This window comes from Sarcophilus harrisii, chromosome 4 (assembly GCF_902635505.1).
Source record: "Sarcophilus harrisii chromosome 4, mSarHar1.11, whole genome shotgun sequence".
NCBI lineage: Eukaryota > Metazoa > Chordata > Mammalia > Dasyuromorphia > Dasyuridae > Sarcophilus > Sarcophilus harrisii.
This window is the reverse complement of record NC_045429.1, coordinates 331607000-331626400: the sequence shown is the minus strand read 5'-3', so window position 1 is coordinate 331626400 and position 19401 is coordinate 331607000. Positions and strand designations below refer to the sequence as shown.

General features: G+C 40.5%; 2 protein-coding genes across 5 annotated transcripts in view; one reads left to right on the top strand and one right to left on the bottom strand.

Moving 5' to 3' along the window:
• Window positions 1-16808, bottom strand: part of TTLL6 (tubulin tyrosine ligase like 6) — a 57919-nt gene extending 41111 nt beyond the window's left edge. For 2 of the 3 annotated variants that reach the window (XM_031966098.1, XM_031966099.1), the window contains exon 1: window positions 15766-16808. Coding sequence is in view for 1 of the 3 variants with exons in the window: in XM_031966097.1 (XP_031821957.1) it covers window positions 2098-2216 (119 nt within the window). In the remaining 2 variants the exon portion in view is untranslated. Of the gene's footprint in view, window positions 1-2097; window positions 2610-15765 lie in introns of those variants that run through there. The other variant, XM_031966097.1, reaches the window with a different exon arrangement.
• Window positions 16809-16938: 130 nt separating this feature from the next.
• Window positions 16939-19401, top strand: part of CALCOCO2 (calcium binding and coiled-coil domain 2) — a 28181-nt gene continuing 25718 nt past the window's right edge. The window contains exon 1 of one of the 2 annotated variants that reach the window (XM_023502415.2): window positions 16939-17041. The gene's annotated coding sequence lies outside the window, so the exon portion shown is untranslated. The remainder of the gene's footprint in view (window positions 17042-19401) is intronic. The other variant, XM_003768339.3, reaches the window with a different exon arrangement.

Below are 19401 nucleotides of genomic sequence, written 5' to 3'. Positions count from 1 at the left end.
TTATTTTTCCTAAAAGAAGAAGTTTTGCTCTCCCTTATCACCACATGCTAAGGAGTTCTAAAATCCTGACCACCTGTCTTTAAATGCCCCTACGAATGGATACAAATGATTATGGGGCTGAAACAGGACAAACTCTTCAATGTCACTTGAAAAACAATCCAAAAGCAAAGTCTTTGTAGTTGTTCAGTACTGTCCCACTCTTTGTAACCCTACTTGAGGTTTTCTTGGCAAAGATATGGAGTGGTTTGCCATTTCCTTCTCCAGCTCAACTTACAGATGAGGAAACTGAGGCAAGCAGAGTTAAGTGACTTGTCTAGGATCCCACAGTTAAGTGTAAGTAAAAACAGTAAGCATCTGAGGCCTGATTTGAACCCAGGAAGATGAGAATTCCTGATTCTGGGTTCAGCGTTCTATCTACTATGTCACCTAAGTAATCCTTGAAGAAAAAGGCTTTACTGGAAAGCAGATGGGAACCTGTGAAACCAGAATTTAACTTCAAGTTTGGCCTTTGGTTCATTGCTCAACAGGCACTAAATAACTGTGTCCTTTCTATGTCAGTTTCTTTAAAAACAAAAAAAATCTGAGCAAAGCGACTATAAAAACTTTAACCTTAATCTATCAAAGGGACTGATGAGGTCACAGCTGGAAAGCGCTTTAAGATATTTTGGGGTTTTTTTTTTGCTTTAAAAAAAAAACCCAGCTGCAATACATGAGACAACCAATGCCAGGAGATAGAGCTGAACCTCAGACCTGGGAGTCTGTAACTCTTTAGATTCTATTTCTGGCCCTTGCACTAGTTCAGCAGGAGGCTTGGAACAATCCTCTGTAAAATTGGAAACCAGCAACATGGGGATGTTTAAATAATTGCTTAAGTGTTTTGCCAATGTAAAGTGCATATTAATAATATCGCCACCCACCAAGAGCAATAATAATACTGCTCAGTAGCTCACAGTCCATCTTTTTATACTGCTGGATGGATATATTATTGAATTCTTCAGGTAAGGTTAAAAAAAATATGGAATTGCTTGGCTGCAATTGTATGGTGGAGCACTGGACTGGGAATCCGGTGCCATTTTAAGTGCCATTTTCTCATAAATTCCCTACTGATACCCTCAATAAACTATCTTGTACTTAAGTTGTATATATTTATGTGTATACTTGTCTTCCCTGTAGAATGGACGGTCCCTGAGGGTTAAGGACTTTCATTTTTGTCATTTTGTACCTAGTGACTAATATAGTGCCTAGTAATCAGTATAAACGTCATTGATTGTTGATAGACTGATTTGGGGATATTTCATTCAACCTCTCCCAGCCTTAGCTGCTTAATTAGACAAGATAGCTTTCAAGGTCCCTTTAGTTTCGTGATTCTGTGTGGCCAACTTTGATCTCAATAAGGCCTAAAGATTTTAGAATTATCCAACAAATGGATACCGAGTCTCCAGGCTTCAAATCTACTGTAGAGCTTTTATTTTAGCTCCAAGAATTTTGACCCAAGGTGAGAAACTAGTAAGTCACCTAGGGAGGCGATAAGCGGGTACACTGAGAATGTCCTAAAATTCCCCTTCTGAGAATGTTCCTCCAAAGAAATAAAGGTAGGTATTTGTTGCAAAGGAATCCTTTGCACATAGGAGATTTAAGACTCTAGAGAAACATATGGTACCAGAAACCTTTTTTGTGGTAGAACGGAAGGATTTGCTAAGATTTCGAAGGCTACTGGAGGAGGTCCACAGTTATCATAGATCTAGAACTCATTTTGCAGATGAATAAACTGAGGCACAGAGAAAAAGGGTAGGGGTTTGCTCAAGAAAGAGCTTGTGGGGATGAAGAGAGTCAGAAACGTATTTTAGAGGGGTCTACAAAGATGGAGAACAGAGTATGAGTACAGGAGTGAAGGCAAGGTGAGAAGTTAGTGGAAGGACTCGAGGGAATCTGGTGAGTTTAGGGATTATGTTTACAATCCTGGATTATGCAGCAAAGGGCTGGCTGCACAGGTGGGAGGAGGCCGGACGGAGCTGGGAGGGCGCGGTAGGATGGGGGCGCGGTGGGCTGCAGCAGGGATATCCAAGGCAGAGAAGGGAGAGCAGCGGGCACTCTTACCCACAGTTCTTCATGCGCCCGCACGCCCCCGTTCCGCTGTCCGTATCACTCTCGGCCAAAGTGGACGCAGCCTCCTCCCTCCCCCACTCCATGGTCTGCAGGTGGTCGTTGTGCCCCATCGCCTGCCCCAAATCCCCTCTGCGATCTCCGCAGTTTTGGGTGGGCCGAAGCTTAGTTTTTGCAAGAGCCAGATCTCGGGCTCTAGATTGGCCTTTTCTCCTGACCGCTCTTCCCAATAAATTAACCGCCTTTTTCTTTCCATTGGGAAGAGCTCGAGGGTTGTCCCGGGAGACGCTAGGACGCAGAGCCCTCAAGAACCAGCGCGAGTTAAGAAGGGGTGGTTCCCAGCTCCAATCGCATAACTGGGGAGCGAAGAATCCAGGCGCGCAAGCCCAAGGCCGGCTAAGCGAGAGCGAGAAGGGGGGGCGGGTCCGGGCCAGGGCTTGGAGTTCTGCCAATCAACGAGCTGGCTCGGAATATTCTGATATACTACCCTCTGCAAAAGTGTGAATAAGTTTCCAGCCTCGAACTGGCTCTTTTCCTGACGGCGTGACGCCATCCTCCGAACATTGTGATGTAGTCAAGTGGGATCCTCCCATTAGATAGCCCAACACAAAGTGGAGGGAGGCTTACTCCAGACAGCGGAGGAAGACCGATGGTGATAGGCCACACATCTATAACGCTTTACGTTTCTTTTTAAATTATTATTATGCTTTTTTTTGGATACCAATCACTTTCCAACAAACATTCTCCAGTTATGCATTTCCCCTTTATGTACTGTCTTCTTCAGTAGAATGTAAGCTCTTTGAGGGCAGGGACTGTTTTGTTTGCATATACTTGTTATCTCAACACTTAGCACAGTAAGTACCTGGCACATAATAAGCCTTACTAAATGCCTCTGTCACTTTTTCTGTATCTTTTCTTTGTCTCTGTCTCTGTATGTGTCTCTCTCTCTTAGTTTCTGTCTCTTTCCCCTCTTCCCTCATTCAATTCTTTCCCCTTCTCTTCCTCTCCTTCCCTACCCTTCCTCTATCCATCTCTCTCTCTATCCATCACTCTTATCCATCTATCTGTTACAAAGTTAGTGGTTTAAGTTTTACAGATCACTTTTCTTATAGCTTAATACAAGGTTAAATGACTGTACTGAACACACACACACACACACACACACACACACACACACACCCTTCCCTGATAAGTCCAGAAAAGAGCTCTAACTAGGGTTTCTGATGCCACGTTGGTGCCCTTCCACCAAACCACATGGTACCAAGTAGTTGTTATGCACTTAAGCCTAGGTGTTTGAGGAAAGTTAAAAGTTTAGCTCATGGGGCAGCTAGATAGCATAGTGGACAGAGTGCCAGACCTGAAGTCAGGAAGACTGTAGTGCATTCTTAGGTGCATTCAAAACTGACTTCAGACACTTACTAGCTGTGTGACCCGGGGGCAAGTCATTTAACCCAGTTTGCCTCAATTCCTCCTCTGTAGGAAACGGTGAACAATGCCATTATCCTTGTCAAAAAAACCCCAAATGGCATCATGGAGTCAGATACAACTGAAGAGATACAGCCCTTGCCCTCCTAGAGTTTTAGTATATAAGGGAACTAGATATTAGACTAACAATTATGAAGAAGTCACTCCCCATTTTAAAGCAAAAAATATGCTTCCCTATAACATCCATCTATTGTACGTTCCTATTTCTTCCTATCCTCTAGGACCAAGCAGAACTGTTCTGCTTTTTTGTCTAGACAGTCATTGAGAAATTTTAAACAGAAAGATTATATAATCAAATTGATGCACAAAGAAGATTAATCTAGCAGTGAAGGGAAGGATGAATTGGAGGGTAAAAGAGGGAGGTGAAAAGACAAATTAAGAAGCCATTATATCCATATAAATTGATCATTTAATAAGTGGTAATCAGGGTCTCAGGGTGGGAGGAAGAGTGGTGATAAAAAAAATAGAGGCAACCTTGTATTTGAAAGACTTGTAAAGCTAAAAATTGAAAAGACTCAAAAAACTAAGTCAATGTAGGAGGAGATGGAAGAGCCATAGTAAAACATAAGGCAAGTTTAAGCTTTCTTTGGGCCTTGAATCCTTTGGGATCTCTACTCAGAATAGTGTCTTTAAATGTACAAAACAAAATGCACAGGAATAAACAAGATATATTGAAATAGTTATCAAATCATTTTAAAAACATTTTCATCAACCCAACACTAAGAATTTCTGAATAAGTTTTTAAACTTATTCAAACTTAAACATGGTACACTAAATGATGAAGCCAGATGAAAATAAAGATGTCAGAAGAAGAGCAAGTTTAGGGGAAAAGACTCAGATAAAAATATTCCAGGAGAATTTGAGATTCTTGACCATTTCATTTTTGTTTTTACATCCATTTTACCTATATACTGGGCTAACCAAATGATTTTTGAATTAAACTGGAATGAATGATGAACTTGGAGACAAATGTTAAGTTTGAAGTACCAATGAAATATCCAGGTGAAATGTCCTTTAGGTAACTGGAGGTTTATGCTAGAACTTGTAAGAAAGGTCAGTGTTTAAATGGGTTGCTTATCAGGAAAGACTTCCTAAAAGAGGTAGTCTTTCAGCAGATGAATTGAGAATTTCTTGACTGAGAGATTAAAATGTAAAAACACAGCACTGTCACAGGAACAGCCTCTTAGGTACAAGAAGAATCCCCATCCTGTCATCACCACTATCACCATTCTCCATGACCGGGAGTCTCATCTGCTAAAGACCCAGGTGCTAGAGGCAAGGACACAATTTTCCCCATAGACATGAAATCCCTTTGCCACATGGCTTTGAAATTTACTATAGGATGAACAGAGGGCCCAAAGTAGAACTATCGGCACATCTGCCACTCACCCAGAAGCCCTTCTCCCCCTCCCTGCCTCAGGCTACTGGCTAAACTGCCCTTACTACCCCCACCAACATCTTCCCATCCTGGAAAGGGGAGAGATTGGGAGAAGAGATGCAGAAGAGACCCAGGTGACCACCATCAACTGGCCACCCAGCAGATGCTTCAGAAAGACCAATTGTTCTAGGCTCTACCCCCCTCCCAAGCTTTTGCATCTTTATTTCACCTCCCTCCCCAGTGTCCTACCAATCTGTGCTGCTTCAGTCTTTGCTCTCACTGGAGTGATATTGTAATGGAAATGAAGGTGGGGGTATAGGACTGAGAGGCCAAGATTTACAGCTTAGAGAGGGTTTCCATTAAAATCCCTGACAACTGGTTATTTATGGATGGGCTGGCTGAAACTGAGCTAATATCCCAGACTAGATCTGGCACCAGCGATGCCCATCAAGAATGAAGAAGGGGGGGGGGGACTGAAAAGCCAGCCCCAGTTAACCAAAGCATAAAGTATATGATTGAATCAGATACTCCCTCCCTACTAGGGGAAGGATGGGAAACCTTCAGAAGCATCTGTGACTTCTGCTTTAAAAAAAAAAAAAAAAAAAAAAAAAAGCCACATGGCCAAATGATGGTAATGGTGGGGGAGGGAGGACTTTGTATGCTTGGGGTAAGAGGTTAAAGAAGAACTGTGAGGATTTCTTTCCACCACCAATACTGCCAATAATGTCCACTAGTCAGTAACAGAGCTAAACCATGGCAACTTGTCTAAACTGGACCTGAAAGCTAAGATCCAGTAAGAATAAGGTCCTGAATGCTGGAATTGTCTTATTTCCAGAACATTTGATTCTTTATTCCTATGGGAAATCAATAATAAAGCAACACATTATATTGTTATATAACTTACTATTATATAAAAATGTTTTGTGATTCTATTGTTATAACGCACTATTTTTGTAATACTTGTCTGAATTGGCTTTTCCATGGAACCTACAATAAATCATTTTCATCCATTCACCCTATCCATCATGGGACCCAGAACTCAGTGCTATTGGGAGGAATACCATTTATAATAGCTAGCATTTACATAGCACTTAGCAAGTATTCTCTCATTTTATCCTTCATAACAATCCTGGGAGGGAAACTTGAAAGGCTGACAGAAATTAAGTTACTTCTGTAGGGACACATATCTAATAAGTGTCTGAGGCTAGATTTGAACTCAAGATTTCTTGACTCCAAGACTAATTAATATGTTGCATTCACAGAGCCATCCAGCTGCCTCTTAAGATTTGTGGAATCTTAGAAATTTTTGGGGGGAAAACCCAAAACAAAACAAAAACCTTCTACTTTTGAATGAACACTTGAAGAGCTAAAATTGGTTAACACATTTAAAATCACCTCATATGTATAAAACAAATATTTTGTATTTTCCAAGTCTTGCCTAGCCATCAATTACATTGGAATCTAAATATTTCCCTGTGCTCACCAAAATGAAGAAGCCTTAAAATATGGGAAGTTAGTTAACCAGGAGGGTAACCTTGAAATATGCTCAACTCTTTGGATCTGCAGCAAGAATAGGCAAAGAATTTCAGCATAATGAAAGCTAACAGACTGCCCTCTCTCCCATCCCCATATGTGGGCCACATGTGAGCTCGGTTCTGAAGGACTTGCTTTAGCATAAGATAGCAAATAGTTTGTTTCTATCTCACCCCTATATCTTAAGCCTCTTCTTATCTCTCCCAGCTATGATGACAATAGGAGGATGCCTCAGTTTAAAAGGAGAGACAGATTATACTCTCACTTCAAAAGAAAAGATTTAGAATTCTCTCTTCTCTCCCTCCCTCCCTCTCTCTCTCTCACTCACTCTTCACACACACACACACACACACACACACACACACACACACGTAGTGAGAGTTGTGGGAGTCTCCCCTACTCTTGCAGAAATGGTGATTGCTTGCATGTAGCTGGCTACTAGAGCAGGGGCTCATACAAGTAAACCCACACTGGGATTCCAAACCTCTGGCAGCCTTTTCTATTTTGTGTCTTTGGGTTTTTTAAATACTGGGCAGAAGTGCCCAAAGAGAGATCTTAAGAGATGAACTTTTCAGCAGTAAACTATCTTTTGGATGTCTCATACAGTTCTGGTTGCATTACTACAGCACCCCTCTACAACTACTACTACTATTAGTACTACTACCATATACAAGGCTCCTGAGGAAAGATGTGATGCCTAGAAGGAAGTGCACAGTATCAGAGCAGGAGTTGTTCTAATTGTACAAAGACTCTATATGGTTGTTAACTAGACGACACTGGAGGCTTAAAGTGAACCTACAGGGAGCTGAGCAAGGTCATCATATAGGTGGTAATATCCATATCTGACCTTGTTTGTTAACAAGGGGGGGTGGGAGGTAGGAGATAGCTTCAGACCCCAGCAGCAGGTAATGTATTGATTTCTAGTGGCAAGGTAGGCCCTTTCACCAATAATCATTGTGGTATAGTTCTGATCAGTGATGCAGGTAGATCCATTATAGCCCCTTTTGCTCTGGAATGCAAAAGGCAATTCTCTAATTGCTCTCTATCCAAGAATTTAAGAAGCAGAATTATTGGGAAGTAGTTTGGTTTTCGGGGGGATGGAGTGGGATGGGGGTGCTAAAGGGTAGAATTTGAGAGGGTGCCTTACTTTCTAACAATTTAGGGGAGGTGAAACTGTTACTACTCAGACCCATAGAACAAGGAAATCCCTCAGAAGCTTCAATAGTCTATGGCAGTGGTCCTCAAAGTGTAGTCCAAAGAATTGTTGGGGTCTCTGAAATCCTTTCAGAGGGTCTACAAATTCAAAATTATTTTTTATTTCTAATATAGTAAATAGCTATAAATATAACCCATGTGAACAAAAACTCTTTGAACAGATCCTCGATAGTTTTTTAACAACATGAAGATGAGAACAAAGGTTTGAGAACCACTGGTATGGTGTAAAGAACTCTTGCCTTTCTGAAGTGGGTCTTAGAGGCAATCTAGTCCAATCCCCTTGTTTTACAAATGAGGAACCTGAGTCTCTGGGGAAAGGAAAAGATTTGCCCCCTTTACACAGTCAGTTTTTGTTTTGTTGTTCAATATCATTGTGCAGTTTTCATCTTAGAATTTGTCAGAAGACCCAGATTCAAGCATTGGTTTTGCTGCCATTCATTGGCAGTCATGACTGTATCAGCTGTAATTGACCATTATGTGAACAATTCATTTAACTTTCTTGGTCTCAGTTTCCTCATCTGTAAAACAAGGTTAGTAAGAGCACGTTACCTCATAGGGCTGTTGTGAGGACCAAAAGAGATTGTCCCAAAAGTCTTGGTGTAGCTTTTAAGCTTTGTTTCTAAATGTACTCAGATACATCAAGACTGTATATAAAAAGCACTCTGCAAACCTTATGTAAATGTTAGTTAGAATTAGGCAGTTTATGATAAGACTGTATACATTCGTGATAAATGTAGGTGTGCCCTGTTTTAAGAAAATATGACATTAACAGAGAGGAAGGATGACATGATAGAAGCAGCCCTGGACATAGAATCAGGAAGCCCCATAACAATCTTTCCTCTCTCTAGAAGCTATGTGTCACTTTTCTAGTCTTGAAGCCTAAAAAAGAGACAGGCTTTTTAAAATCATCAGTAGGAGAAAGCTATCAAAGTCACATTTGTAGAACCCTTTGAAATTCTGCCAAGTGCTTTTCCCAAGACAACCCTAAGAGATAGACATTCTGAGTAGTATTGTGCCCATTTTACCAAGGAAGAAACCTGAGGATCAGAAAGTTGATGGTCTACCACTTCAAGGATGGATGGCAGAATCAGGGTTTGATTCCTCTGATTCCAGATGCCTTTTTTCGTTTTTATTAGAGACTGATAACATTTGAAAATTCAAACTTAGAAAATTATAAAGTACAATAATTCTTTTTTTTGCCTTACAAAAAGGCTTAATTCAAGAGTCCTTTAAATGATTAGCATATAACTCTTCAGAAACAAATTGTTACATAAATGAAGAACTTTTGCTTGTGCTCTACAACAATCAGCTCCATTTGTACCTAATATGGCCATCAAAGTGATGGTGATAGTTATAGTTACTGTTTATCTTCCACTAATCCCTTTACCCATCTTCTGAACCAGTATATAATATAGAAACAATTTATAATAGATGTGAAAGCCTGTTCAGACTTAAGATTATTAGGAGGAATAGCAAGTTTCAGAGGTGAACCTTACATCCATCTCCAGTTCTAGTACAGTTTAGATTTAAAGTTCTTGAACTAATTGATTTTGCTGCGTTTTTTTTCCTCCTTTTCCTTTTTTTTTTTTCTTAAAATGAATATTCTTTGTTAAATGGGATAGCTTTCTGGGGGGAGGAGACTGGATGCAGGGAGAAATTTAGGCTATATAGAAGGCATCAATAAAAATGTCTTTAAAAAAAAAAAAATCTTAAGCCAGAATCCACGGGTGCACTCAGCTGCTGAGCTGGGCTGGATTGGACTAGGAGAGAGAGGTGTTAATTCATTCAAGTGAACTTTTGTGAGGGTTAAACATAAAAGCTGGGAGATACCCAGCAGCTGCTCTGGAGCACTGTCTTCTGGCCCTGCTTCCTGGCTTGACAATCAGGGCCTCTCTTCCCAGATGGCAGATTTTCCCAAGGTCTTGTTACCAACTCCCATTCTTTTTATTGTAAGATCTATATAGGCAGAGACTAATTCATATCTTGGCTTCTCTCTGACACACAGCACCTGGTCCAATGGCCACCATTCTGGGAAAATGGATACCAATACTGGCCTTGAAATTAGATATCTGATAAGCAAAGTTCCCTCACAAAGTTCCCTTCCAACCTCACATAGGAGAATATATTCTCAAGGTATTTTAAAGGCTCTTTCCTTTCCAAAAAGAATAAACTCTATTTGGAGTTCCTGATTGCTCTTATTTCCCCTGGCTATCACCTCACATAAATAAGGACTTTCTAACAACTTGAGCCGTGTATAGATCCAGAAGGTCTGCCTCTTGAATTAGTGAGTTCTACACCACTGGAGGGGGTTAAAGAATCTAACCCTTTCTGACACAACACTCTGTGAAATGGCAACCAGCTTCCCCTGCGTATTTCTGGCTTCCTCCTTACTTAGCTTTTCAAAGTAACTTTGGCAACACACATCCTGTAGAGATTATGCACAGGTGAGACTCATTTTTCTTTCCCTAGCAACTCTGTGGAGATGGACAATCCAGAGTTCCAAACTTCCCAGAGTACCCTGGACAACCTATGAAATAAATATTGGTCAGTTTTTCTATTGTCTGAGGATAGAAGCCCACCCTAATCGTTATGTACTAATCAATAAGTAAACATTAAGTGCCACTACTCTCCACAGCTGCCATACTAGTCGTGTATCCAACCACCAAGCCGCTGATTCAAGTATGTTTGCATTTTTCTCCCTACATTCTTTGGCCTCTCCCTTTTCTGCTTGCAAGTCAACAATGGCTAGCAATTGTATCTGAGGCAATTATTCACTTTCCCAATAGGTCCCCTTAAAGAACCAACTTCCTGGGCAATATTTCATGACATCTTGGCTTATACCTGTCTCTCCTTTACTGACCATAAGGATAGGGATTCCTTCAGACTCCCTCACTTTAGCCAAAAAGGGGTAATTTCAATAATTTTGGAGACAGGCTGTGCATTGAATTTGGCATAATAACAATTCTTTGTACTATGGATTATTTTATCTTCTGGCAAAGTGCATTGCTTTGACCAGCACCAGGTGTTCATTGAGGGAGCTTTCCCCATTTCCCAGGGACCTAAGAGCCAGAAGCAGATGATCCATTACAAGCATCTTGACATGCTCTCAATCCATGCTCCATCTAAGTGCCAAACGAACCAAACCAGGGATTGCCATGCTAACTCTGCAGCCTGCTGTGAGACAATCAACTTGGAAACTGTTCCCATAAGACCCAGGAATGCCTGTATTAATTTATTCATAAGGCTGCCATGAAAAGTGCTACTTATAAGACCAAAGAATGATTGTTATTCTGGCCCACTTATGTATACAAGCTTTTGCTCCAGCATGTTAAACCCTCCCTCTCAGGACAACTTCTGATTTTCTCACTGAGAAATTAAATTTATTTTATCCCTGACTCTCCTGCCTTTAGCCGACTCTGTTTGGCTCCCAAAACCAGTTAGAAACTGGTCTAATTGATAAATATTTGGGAACAAGAATCAGAAGACACAGGTCTCTGCCATTCATTAAGTATGATGGTAGGGGCAGCTAGGTGGCGCAGTGGATAGAGCACCAAGCCTGCAGTCAGGAGGACCCGAGTTTAAATGTGATTGCAGATACTTAATACTACCTGGCTGTGTGACCCTGAGCAAGTCACTTGACCCCAATTGCCTCAGCCGAAAAAAAAAAAAAAAGGAAACTAATAGTGTCCTTTGGACAAAGAACTTAATCTCTCAATTTTTTCATCTGTATAATGTGATATTTAATACTATTTGTCCTATCCTATAGAGTTGTAATTTTTAAAGCACTATTAATTCCCATAGTTTCCTAGAATTAGGGTATGATTTAGTAGTCTACTAAACTATAAGATCCATGAAGATAGGTTTTGTTGTTGTGTAGTCCTGTCCAATTCTTTGTAACTTCATTTGGGGTTTCTTGGCAGGGGAACGGTTTGCCATTTCTACTCCAGCTCATTGGAGGAATTGAGGTAGACAGGGTTAAGTGACTTGCCTAGGGTCAGGTGGCTAATGTCTGAAGCTAGATTTGAATTTAGTATTCCTGACTCCCAGCCTAGAACTCTTTTTAGAGCACTACCTAATTGGGTGGTGCTCTATTCATAGGGCACCTAATTCATAGGCACCTAATTGCCCTATGAAGAAGAGCGTCATATTTATATTTACTAGCACTCTAGAGTCTAGCACTGGAGTACTTAATGTTTCCTTTCTCATCTTTACAATGCTTTGGAATTATAGGCAAGCTATCCATCTCCTATGTGAAAGATATTCCCCAACTTGTTTCTCATTTACTATCAATTGCTGCCTTCCTCTTCTGATTACTATGCATCTATTGTGTATATATGTATGAGTGCGTATACATACGCATGCACACACATATGTGGTTGTTGTACTTATGGATGTACAGTAGAATGTAAGCCCCTTGAGGGCAGGGACTCTTTGTGTCTTTGCATCCCCAGGACTTGGCACAATGCTTTACACATAATATTTAATAAATGCTTATTAAATTGAAGCTCAAGCATAGCTGTCCCAAGTGTAGTGAAGCAAAGACTAACTAGTCACTTTTGCAACCAGCAAGAACACTTGCACAGAATAAATACTGCTTGGTGTCTTGACCCTCCTTCATTGTAATTACTACATAAAGACAAATGGCTGACTTGGAATACACCATGAAAACTCAACCCCAGGAAGATAACTCTACAACAGAGTAGAAATAAATGTGTAAATGCATATGTGTGCATATGTACACATATATACATGTGTACAGACATGTACAGACACATGGCTATTGCCCTGGAAATCATCTGAGTCACCAAGGCTAGAGTGGACAAGCATAACAAAGCTGTCTGAGAACTAATGTCAGTGCTTTTTGAGACAGCCCTATTCTCCCTTCTGGCTTCTACTTTGAGGATGTCCAGACTTACAAACCATATATATGTATGTATACATGTATGTACATATATGTGTATACTTGTGTGTACATACATACACGTGTGTATATATATACATACATATATGTGCGTGTGTGTGTGGTTTAATACAGATGGAACTCAGCTTTGGTAAGACATAGATAGTAATAGCATAGGACCCCTTTGCAATAGCTATTCCTGAAGAGATGCTCTCTTGTGCAGGAATTAGATTTGCTAAATCAGATGCTATATTCCTGCTCCTTAATTCCTGAGGCCTTCATAGTAATTTTAGAAGCCCTGCTGAGTAGTTCTAAATGCTAATGTTTGATGGGGTTTATCTTCCATTTTCCCTTGTCTAGGACAGAAGTATTAACCTATTGTGCCCTCCCGTCTAGGGAGAAGAATGTTTTGCATTCTATTTTACTTTAGAATGTAAACTCCTTGAGGATGGTAGCAGTGGCATATTTTAGATTTATAACTACATATATAACTATATATATATATGTGTATATATATATATATATAACTACAATAACTACAATACTCGGTACAGTGTTTTTGTTTCTTAATATTTCTTGATTTGAAAATAAAGAATATAATCAAATTTTATGCAAATTAGATTCAGACCATTATGGTAATAAAAATCAATTATATTCATAATTTCTTATTTTATATTTCAGAGGAGAAAATATCACTAGCTTTGAATTTTCTGATGGAATACTTATAATTATATCCTTCAGAACACGAGTTCAATCACAGTTTGGAAACTTTTAGAGTTGGAAAATAAGACTTGAGGACAGAACTGACATTTTATAATCTGGAGAAAAATGTACAATGAATAGAAACTGAATTATAGCTTTTTTTCAGTATGTGGAGAGTTCAGAATACAGGTTTTACCCCTTCCAGAAGGGGTAGAAAGAAAAGGAAGAGGTTCTTGTTAAGACTGAAGAAGGAAAAGATAAAGAAGCCCAACTCTCCCACATAGAGAACCACACAAAGAGAACCAGATTGAATAGTGATCAAAAAATACAAAGAGAAATAGCAATGACACACTTCATACAGAGCAAGCCAAAAAGAAAGTCAGAAGTCTATGAGCACTGAAATAAGGATTCCACCATAGAAATGATATTTATTTTGTTGTTCAGTCGTTTCAGTCATGCCCTTCACCCAGTCCTGCAAATATTCTTCTCCTTCTTCAGATAGGTTATTTCCTTGATTTTGCTTTTATTACCTTATGTCAGAAATCATAAAGCTTCAAAATATACTTCAGAGGATGAGAAAAAGTAACTCTTCATGACCCTGGAAACCAGTATAAACACAGGAAAACAGGAGAACAGCCTGCCAACTTTCTGACCAGTGACAATCCAAGAGTATCTAAAGTCTGTGGAATGCTGAAAGAGAATCCCTAGGATAGTGGAAGCTTATTATCCTCTTACTAAAGTACTGTGAGGTTGGGAAGATTTAGGATGTATAAATCCATAGATCATTGAGGGCAGTGCTCCTGTGGAACGTAAAGAGAACTCCTGTTCAGGAAGTCCTTTAGACCTTAGCACTGATCCTGGATGCCTCAGGAAAGCCTGAAAAAATCTGCCAGCATTAAGAATATAGACACACCAGAAAAGTTGGAAACCAGCTATCCAGGAGTCTAAGAAATCAAGTTGAGGGCCAAACCAGGCATGACCACATTACCCAAGTGTTTGGAAGAAGGAGCTTACCCCTGGCATACAATCTCAAATCAGAAACTGAGTTTAGAGGCATGAACAAATAAAAGATACCAAACACAATAAAGAAATAAATGTAATCATTCGGTCAAGAGACTGCCAAGAGGTAAACCCAGAAAATGAAATTAACTCTACAAGTACAAGCAGAGCAGAGTTGGGAAAATGGCTTGGCCACAAGGACTCTCAAAAGTGGTTGGAAGAAATGAAAAAAAAATTTTTTTAATGAAATAAGAAGTAAATGGAACTAATATAAAGATCTAAAAACTAAGGGGAACATCTAAGTAATGAATCTACTAAAAATTGGAGTGGGACAATTAGAACTCAATGATGCCACTAATAAGAGTTATAACAAAATCAGAAGGAAATGTATTGAGTTTGCTTCAGGAAATATTCAAATTAGATGTAAGGAATCCTGGTTTAGGGGAAACAGCTCTGGACTTAAAACTAGAAGAACCAGGTTCTAGTTCTAACTCTACCATTCCTCATGACTTTGATCAAGACACTTCCCCTCAAAAGATGACCCACAGTATTTGAAACATAATGGGGGTCTAATATTTATGCATTGATATATGGTCTCAAAGTTTGCTTCCAACAATGGAATTTTATGATTCTATGATTCTAGATAGCATGAGCATGTACAATCAAAGACTACATCTGACAGTGCAGGTGTGTGACACTGGAACTGCTATCTGAAGAGAGTTTGGGAGTCTTCTATATAGATAAGATAAAATGTAGGAGAGCTTCTTAGCTATTGAAGATATTTCCTTCTTGATAAAATGAAAATGGCTTGCCCACAAGGACTCTCAAAAGTGGTTGAAAGAAATGAAAAAAACATTTTAATGAAATAAGAAGTAAATGGAATATAAAGAGATAGAAACTAAGGGGAACATCTAAGTAATGAATCTACTAAAAATTGGAGTGGGACAATTAGAACTTAATGATGCCAGTAATAAGAGTTATAACAAATCAGAAGGAAATGATTGAGTTTGCTTCAGGAAATAATCAGATTAGATGTAAGGAATCCTGGTTTGGGGAAAAAGAGCTCTGAACTTAAAACCAAAAGAACCAGATTCTAGTTCTAACCCTACCATTCCCCATTACTTTGATCAAGTCATTTCCCCTCAATAGATGACCCACAGTATTTGAAACATAATGGGGGTTTAATATTTATGCATTGATTTATGGTCTCCAAGTTTCCTTCCAACAATGGCATTTTATGATTCTATGATTCTAAATAGCATGAACATGTAAAATCAAAGACTACATCTGACAGTGCAGGTGTGTGACACTGGAACTGATGTCTCAAGACAGTATGGGAGTCTTTTATATAGATAAGATAAAATGTAGGAGAACTTCTTATCTATTGAAGATATTTCCTTCTTGGTAAAATGAGAGTGCTGAATCCTACAGATTTGGTAAGGAAACATACCTTTCTCCTCACAGCAGAGGGGCAGGAGAGTGATGGCAGAATGTTGTTTATACATTGTCAGAGATGGTCCTTATGTCTTTGCTTACCCATTTTTGTTGAATTTAAGGGGACTGTGTGTATGATGTATGCATATCTGCCAATAACTGTGAGGTAAAACAAAAGGCATCAATATTTTTTTTTTAATTAAGGGGTTGGACTAAATCTCTTGAGCTCTCTTTTAGCTCAATTTAACAAGGCATTTATCAGATGCCTAATACGGGCAAGGTACTATGCAAAGGTCTGGAAATACAAAGGCAAAAATCAAACAGTTCTCTGCCATCAAGGAGCTTAAAAGGATGGAACATGTAAATACTACGATAGGAATAAGGATTGAACCCTATTCGTTTGACTAAGGAACTTCAGGAAAAGGAAACTCCCTCTAATTAATTGTAATTAATTTAATCAATTAAATGACTTATTCAGGATCACAGCTTGTGTTAGAGGGAGGAGAGACATATAGACAGAAATAGGGGCAAAGACAGAGAAGCAGAGAATTTCTAAAGTGCTTCCAATCATGCTTGAAGTGCTGGGGCTTAGGTGTTCCTGGCTTCAAGGCCTGACATCTTGTCTCCTATGCCATATTTTACAAAATAATTTCAAGAAGGAGCCGGCATTAACAACAAGGGAATTAGAAAAGGTCCCTGTAAGAGGTGACACCTACTTAGTGCTTTGAAAGGAGAAAAGTGTCCAAGAGGCTGAGGAGGTGAGGAGAGAAGGCTTTCCCAAGGTGGGGGACCCCCACGCAAAGGCGCAGAAGCGGGAGATGAAACACTGTATCACTGTCATTCTATGATCCCAGAGAGGATGCTCAGCGGAGCCTGGGTAATAGACGAGATGACCTTTCAGTGGGATTCTGTGGTCCAGAAGGATAAAACTAAGTTAACAGCACCATCTAGGGGAAAGAAGATTCCAAGTGCCCCAGGATGAGTCGACAGTGCCGGACCCTCAAGACTGCAGAAACTGGAGGTAGGAGAGGCCCCAATACCGTCCCCGTTCCCCCCTCCCCTTCCTCTCCCCCCGCCTTCCACTTTCCTCCTTCTACTCCCAGCTCAGACAGAACTACCAGTCCCAGGAGGCCTTGCGCGTCACGCTGAGGAGGGGAGGAGGACATGGACGTTGTGACGTAATGAAGGGGGCGGGGTGGGTGTCGAGAAGTTCGCCTCAGGACCTTTGCCTGGCCCCGCCCCCGCCCCTGTTGCTGTTGCGACGCAGCTGCTTGTGGCTGTTGCTGCAGCGGGTGAGTCTCTGAGGTGAAGGTGGTTGATGGAGTGGGGAGGAGAGGGGATTTCGGGTTTCCCGCTTCGTATCCATAAAGGAGAAGAAAACCTGTAATCGGGAAGGAAGGGCCGATGGCTCACTGCACTTCCTCCGGGGGCGCGGCCAAGGGGGTGGTGGCGGGGGAGGGGAACGTGGCCTGGGTTGCGCCCCTCTTAGTTCTCCGGGAGTTCATGGGGACTGCCTTCCCTGGAAGAGAGCGAGACTGTGATGGGTGCGCGCGCACCGAGGGGTGGCGGTGGGAGGGCGGCTGTATGGACTAGCTCCCCATTTCTCTTGGGGCTTACGTCATGGCGTCCCAGCGGGCGCGGAGAGTCGTGACGTCACGGTCTCGCTTAAGGATTGGACAATCACTTCCTTCCTCCCCACCTCGCTCCCATCTTCGACTTGGGCTTCTTGGCTTTGGCTCTAGTCTTGATTCTCCTTGCGAAGGGGCGGGACCCTAGAAAGAAGGAAGAGGAGCCGAACCCCTTCTCTTTTACTTGTCCTGCTCCTCCTCCTTTGAGAGGCAGTCCCTTTTCCCTCTCCCATTCTACCTCAGGTCTACTACTGACCTCGGATTTGAGCCTGCCTAGAAACTTTGCTTTTAAAGCTGAATGAAACTTTGTATGTCCCATAGGCCAACCCCCCTCATTTTACAGATGGGGAAACTGAGGCATGCTGAAACACTGAGGTGAAGTGACTTGCCCCAACATCAGACAACTAAGTGGCAGAGCCCAGGTTTAATTCACTAGCCGCTGATTTCAGCAAAGGTATTCATATGTGAACCCTCCTGGGGATACTGGACAGGATCTGAATGACAGATGGAAAAAGCAGAGAAAGTCCCCAGCTCACCATTTGGTGGATGGATTGTTATTTTTGCTGAAGTCACATTATTTAATATCTTACTAGAGAATTGTCATTTCTCTGTCTACTTATTCTGACCTTGACACTGTTGAATATGCAGCCCAGTTCCATTTTGGATCAGATATCTCTGCTCCCTTTCCTAGCAGTACAGTATACATTTGAATATTTTCTCCAGGCTTTACTTCTTAAGTAGCTTATAATTTAAGGAGAGGAGGAGTAATACATAAATAATTGAAGCAGTAATTAATAACAGCAGCTGTGCCTGGTACTGTGCTAAGTGCTTTACAAATATTATTTGATTTGATCCTCAGAATAACCCTTTGAAGTGGGAACCATTATCACCATTTTATAATTGAGGAAAAAGGTTAGGGGACTTGTCCCATTTCTCCCTCATCCCCTTTACCCCTTAGTAAGTGTCTAAGGCCAGATTTCAATTTAAGGTTTCCTAGTTCCAGGCCCAATTTTTTTTGCCTACTGTTCCTCATTGCAGTAGATCACTTAACAGTGATGCAAGAGAGAATGATAAAAAAGGAATGAATGGGGAGGCAACTGGGAGGCTTGGACAGTTGCTTCATGGAAGAGTTCAATAGATCTGAGATGCATGGAGTTATTTCAAGCATGGATTATGCTGTGCATAAATGGAAGAGACATCAGAAGTTAAACCCCAAAGTATATGAAAGAATAGTTTAGAAAGAACATAAAAGTAAATGAAAAGATAAAACTCAGAACCAAAGGCTGGACATACATTATAAATAGCAGACTGGAAGAGACCTAGTCCAACACTCTTCACTTTAAAGATTAGGAAATTTTATGCTCCATTATGTTAAGTATACTGATTCTCAAATCCATCACTTTTGCCTTGCACAACTAATTTATGTAACTCTTTTAAGACTTGCAAAGTGGCTGCTTCCCTCAATTCTGTTAGATAAATGGTACAAGTGTCATCACCACCATTTTGCAGATGAGGAAACTGAGGCTCTGAGAATTTAATTGATTTGCCTATGATGATCAGATCAGCGCCTCAGAGGTTCCAGCATTCCCTTTACCATACTGCAGTGCTTCTCAATAGGCAATAGAGAATTACTTTAAAAATTTTAATAGAGTTAAATATGAAATATTGTAAATGTATTAATAAAAAAGAGAGGTTACTTGTGCAGAAGTGGAAATTGTGGTTTAGAGAGAAAATTCTCATGCCTAATGTTGAAGTAATCTATAATCATTTGGAGAAAAAAGAAGGGGGAAATGGGAAAATGAATTAGCACAACCCATTCTCACTACTAAAAAGGAATTCTAACCAATCCTACAGGTCTTTAAAGACTAATGAAACCTCACTTGGGAAGTTTGAGAAGCCTCAGTTCCAGATCTTTTCAGCAAAACCTGATATCATATGACTTAGCAGACTTGCTCTTAAAATACTGTGCCTATTTAGAAATAGTCTTTTTTTCCCCCAGACAAAGTGATTGATACACATTTGAC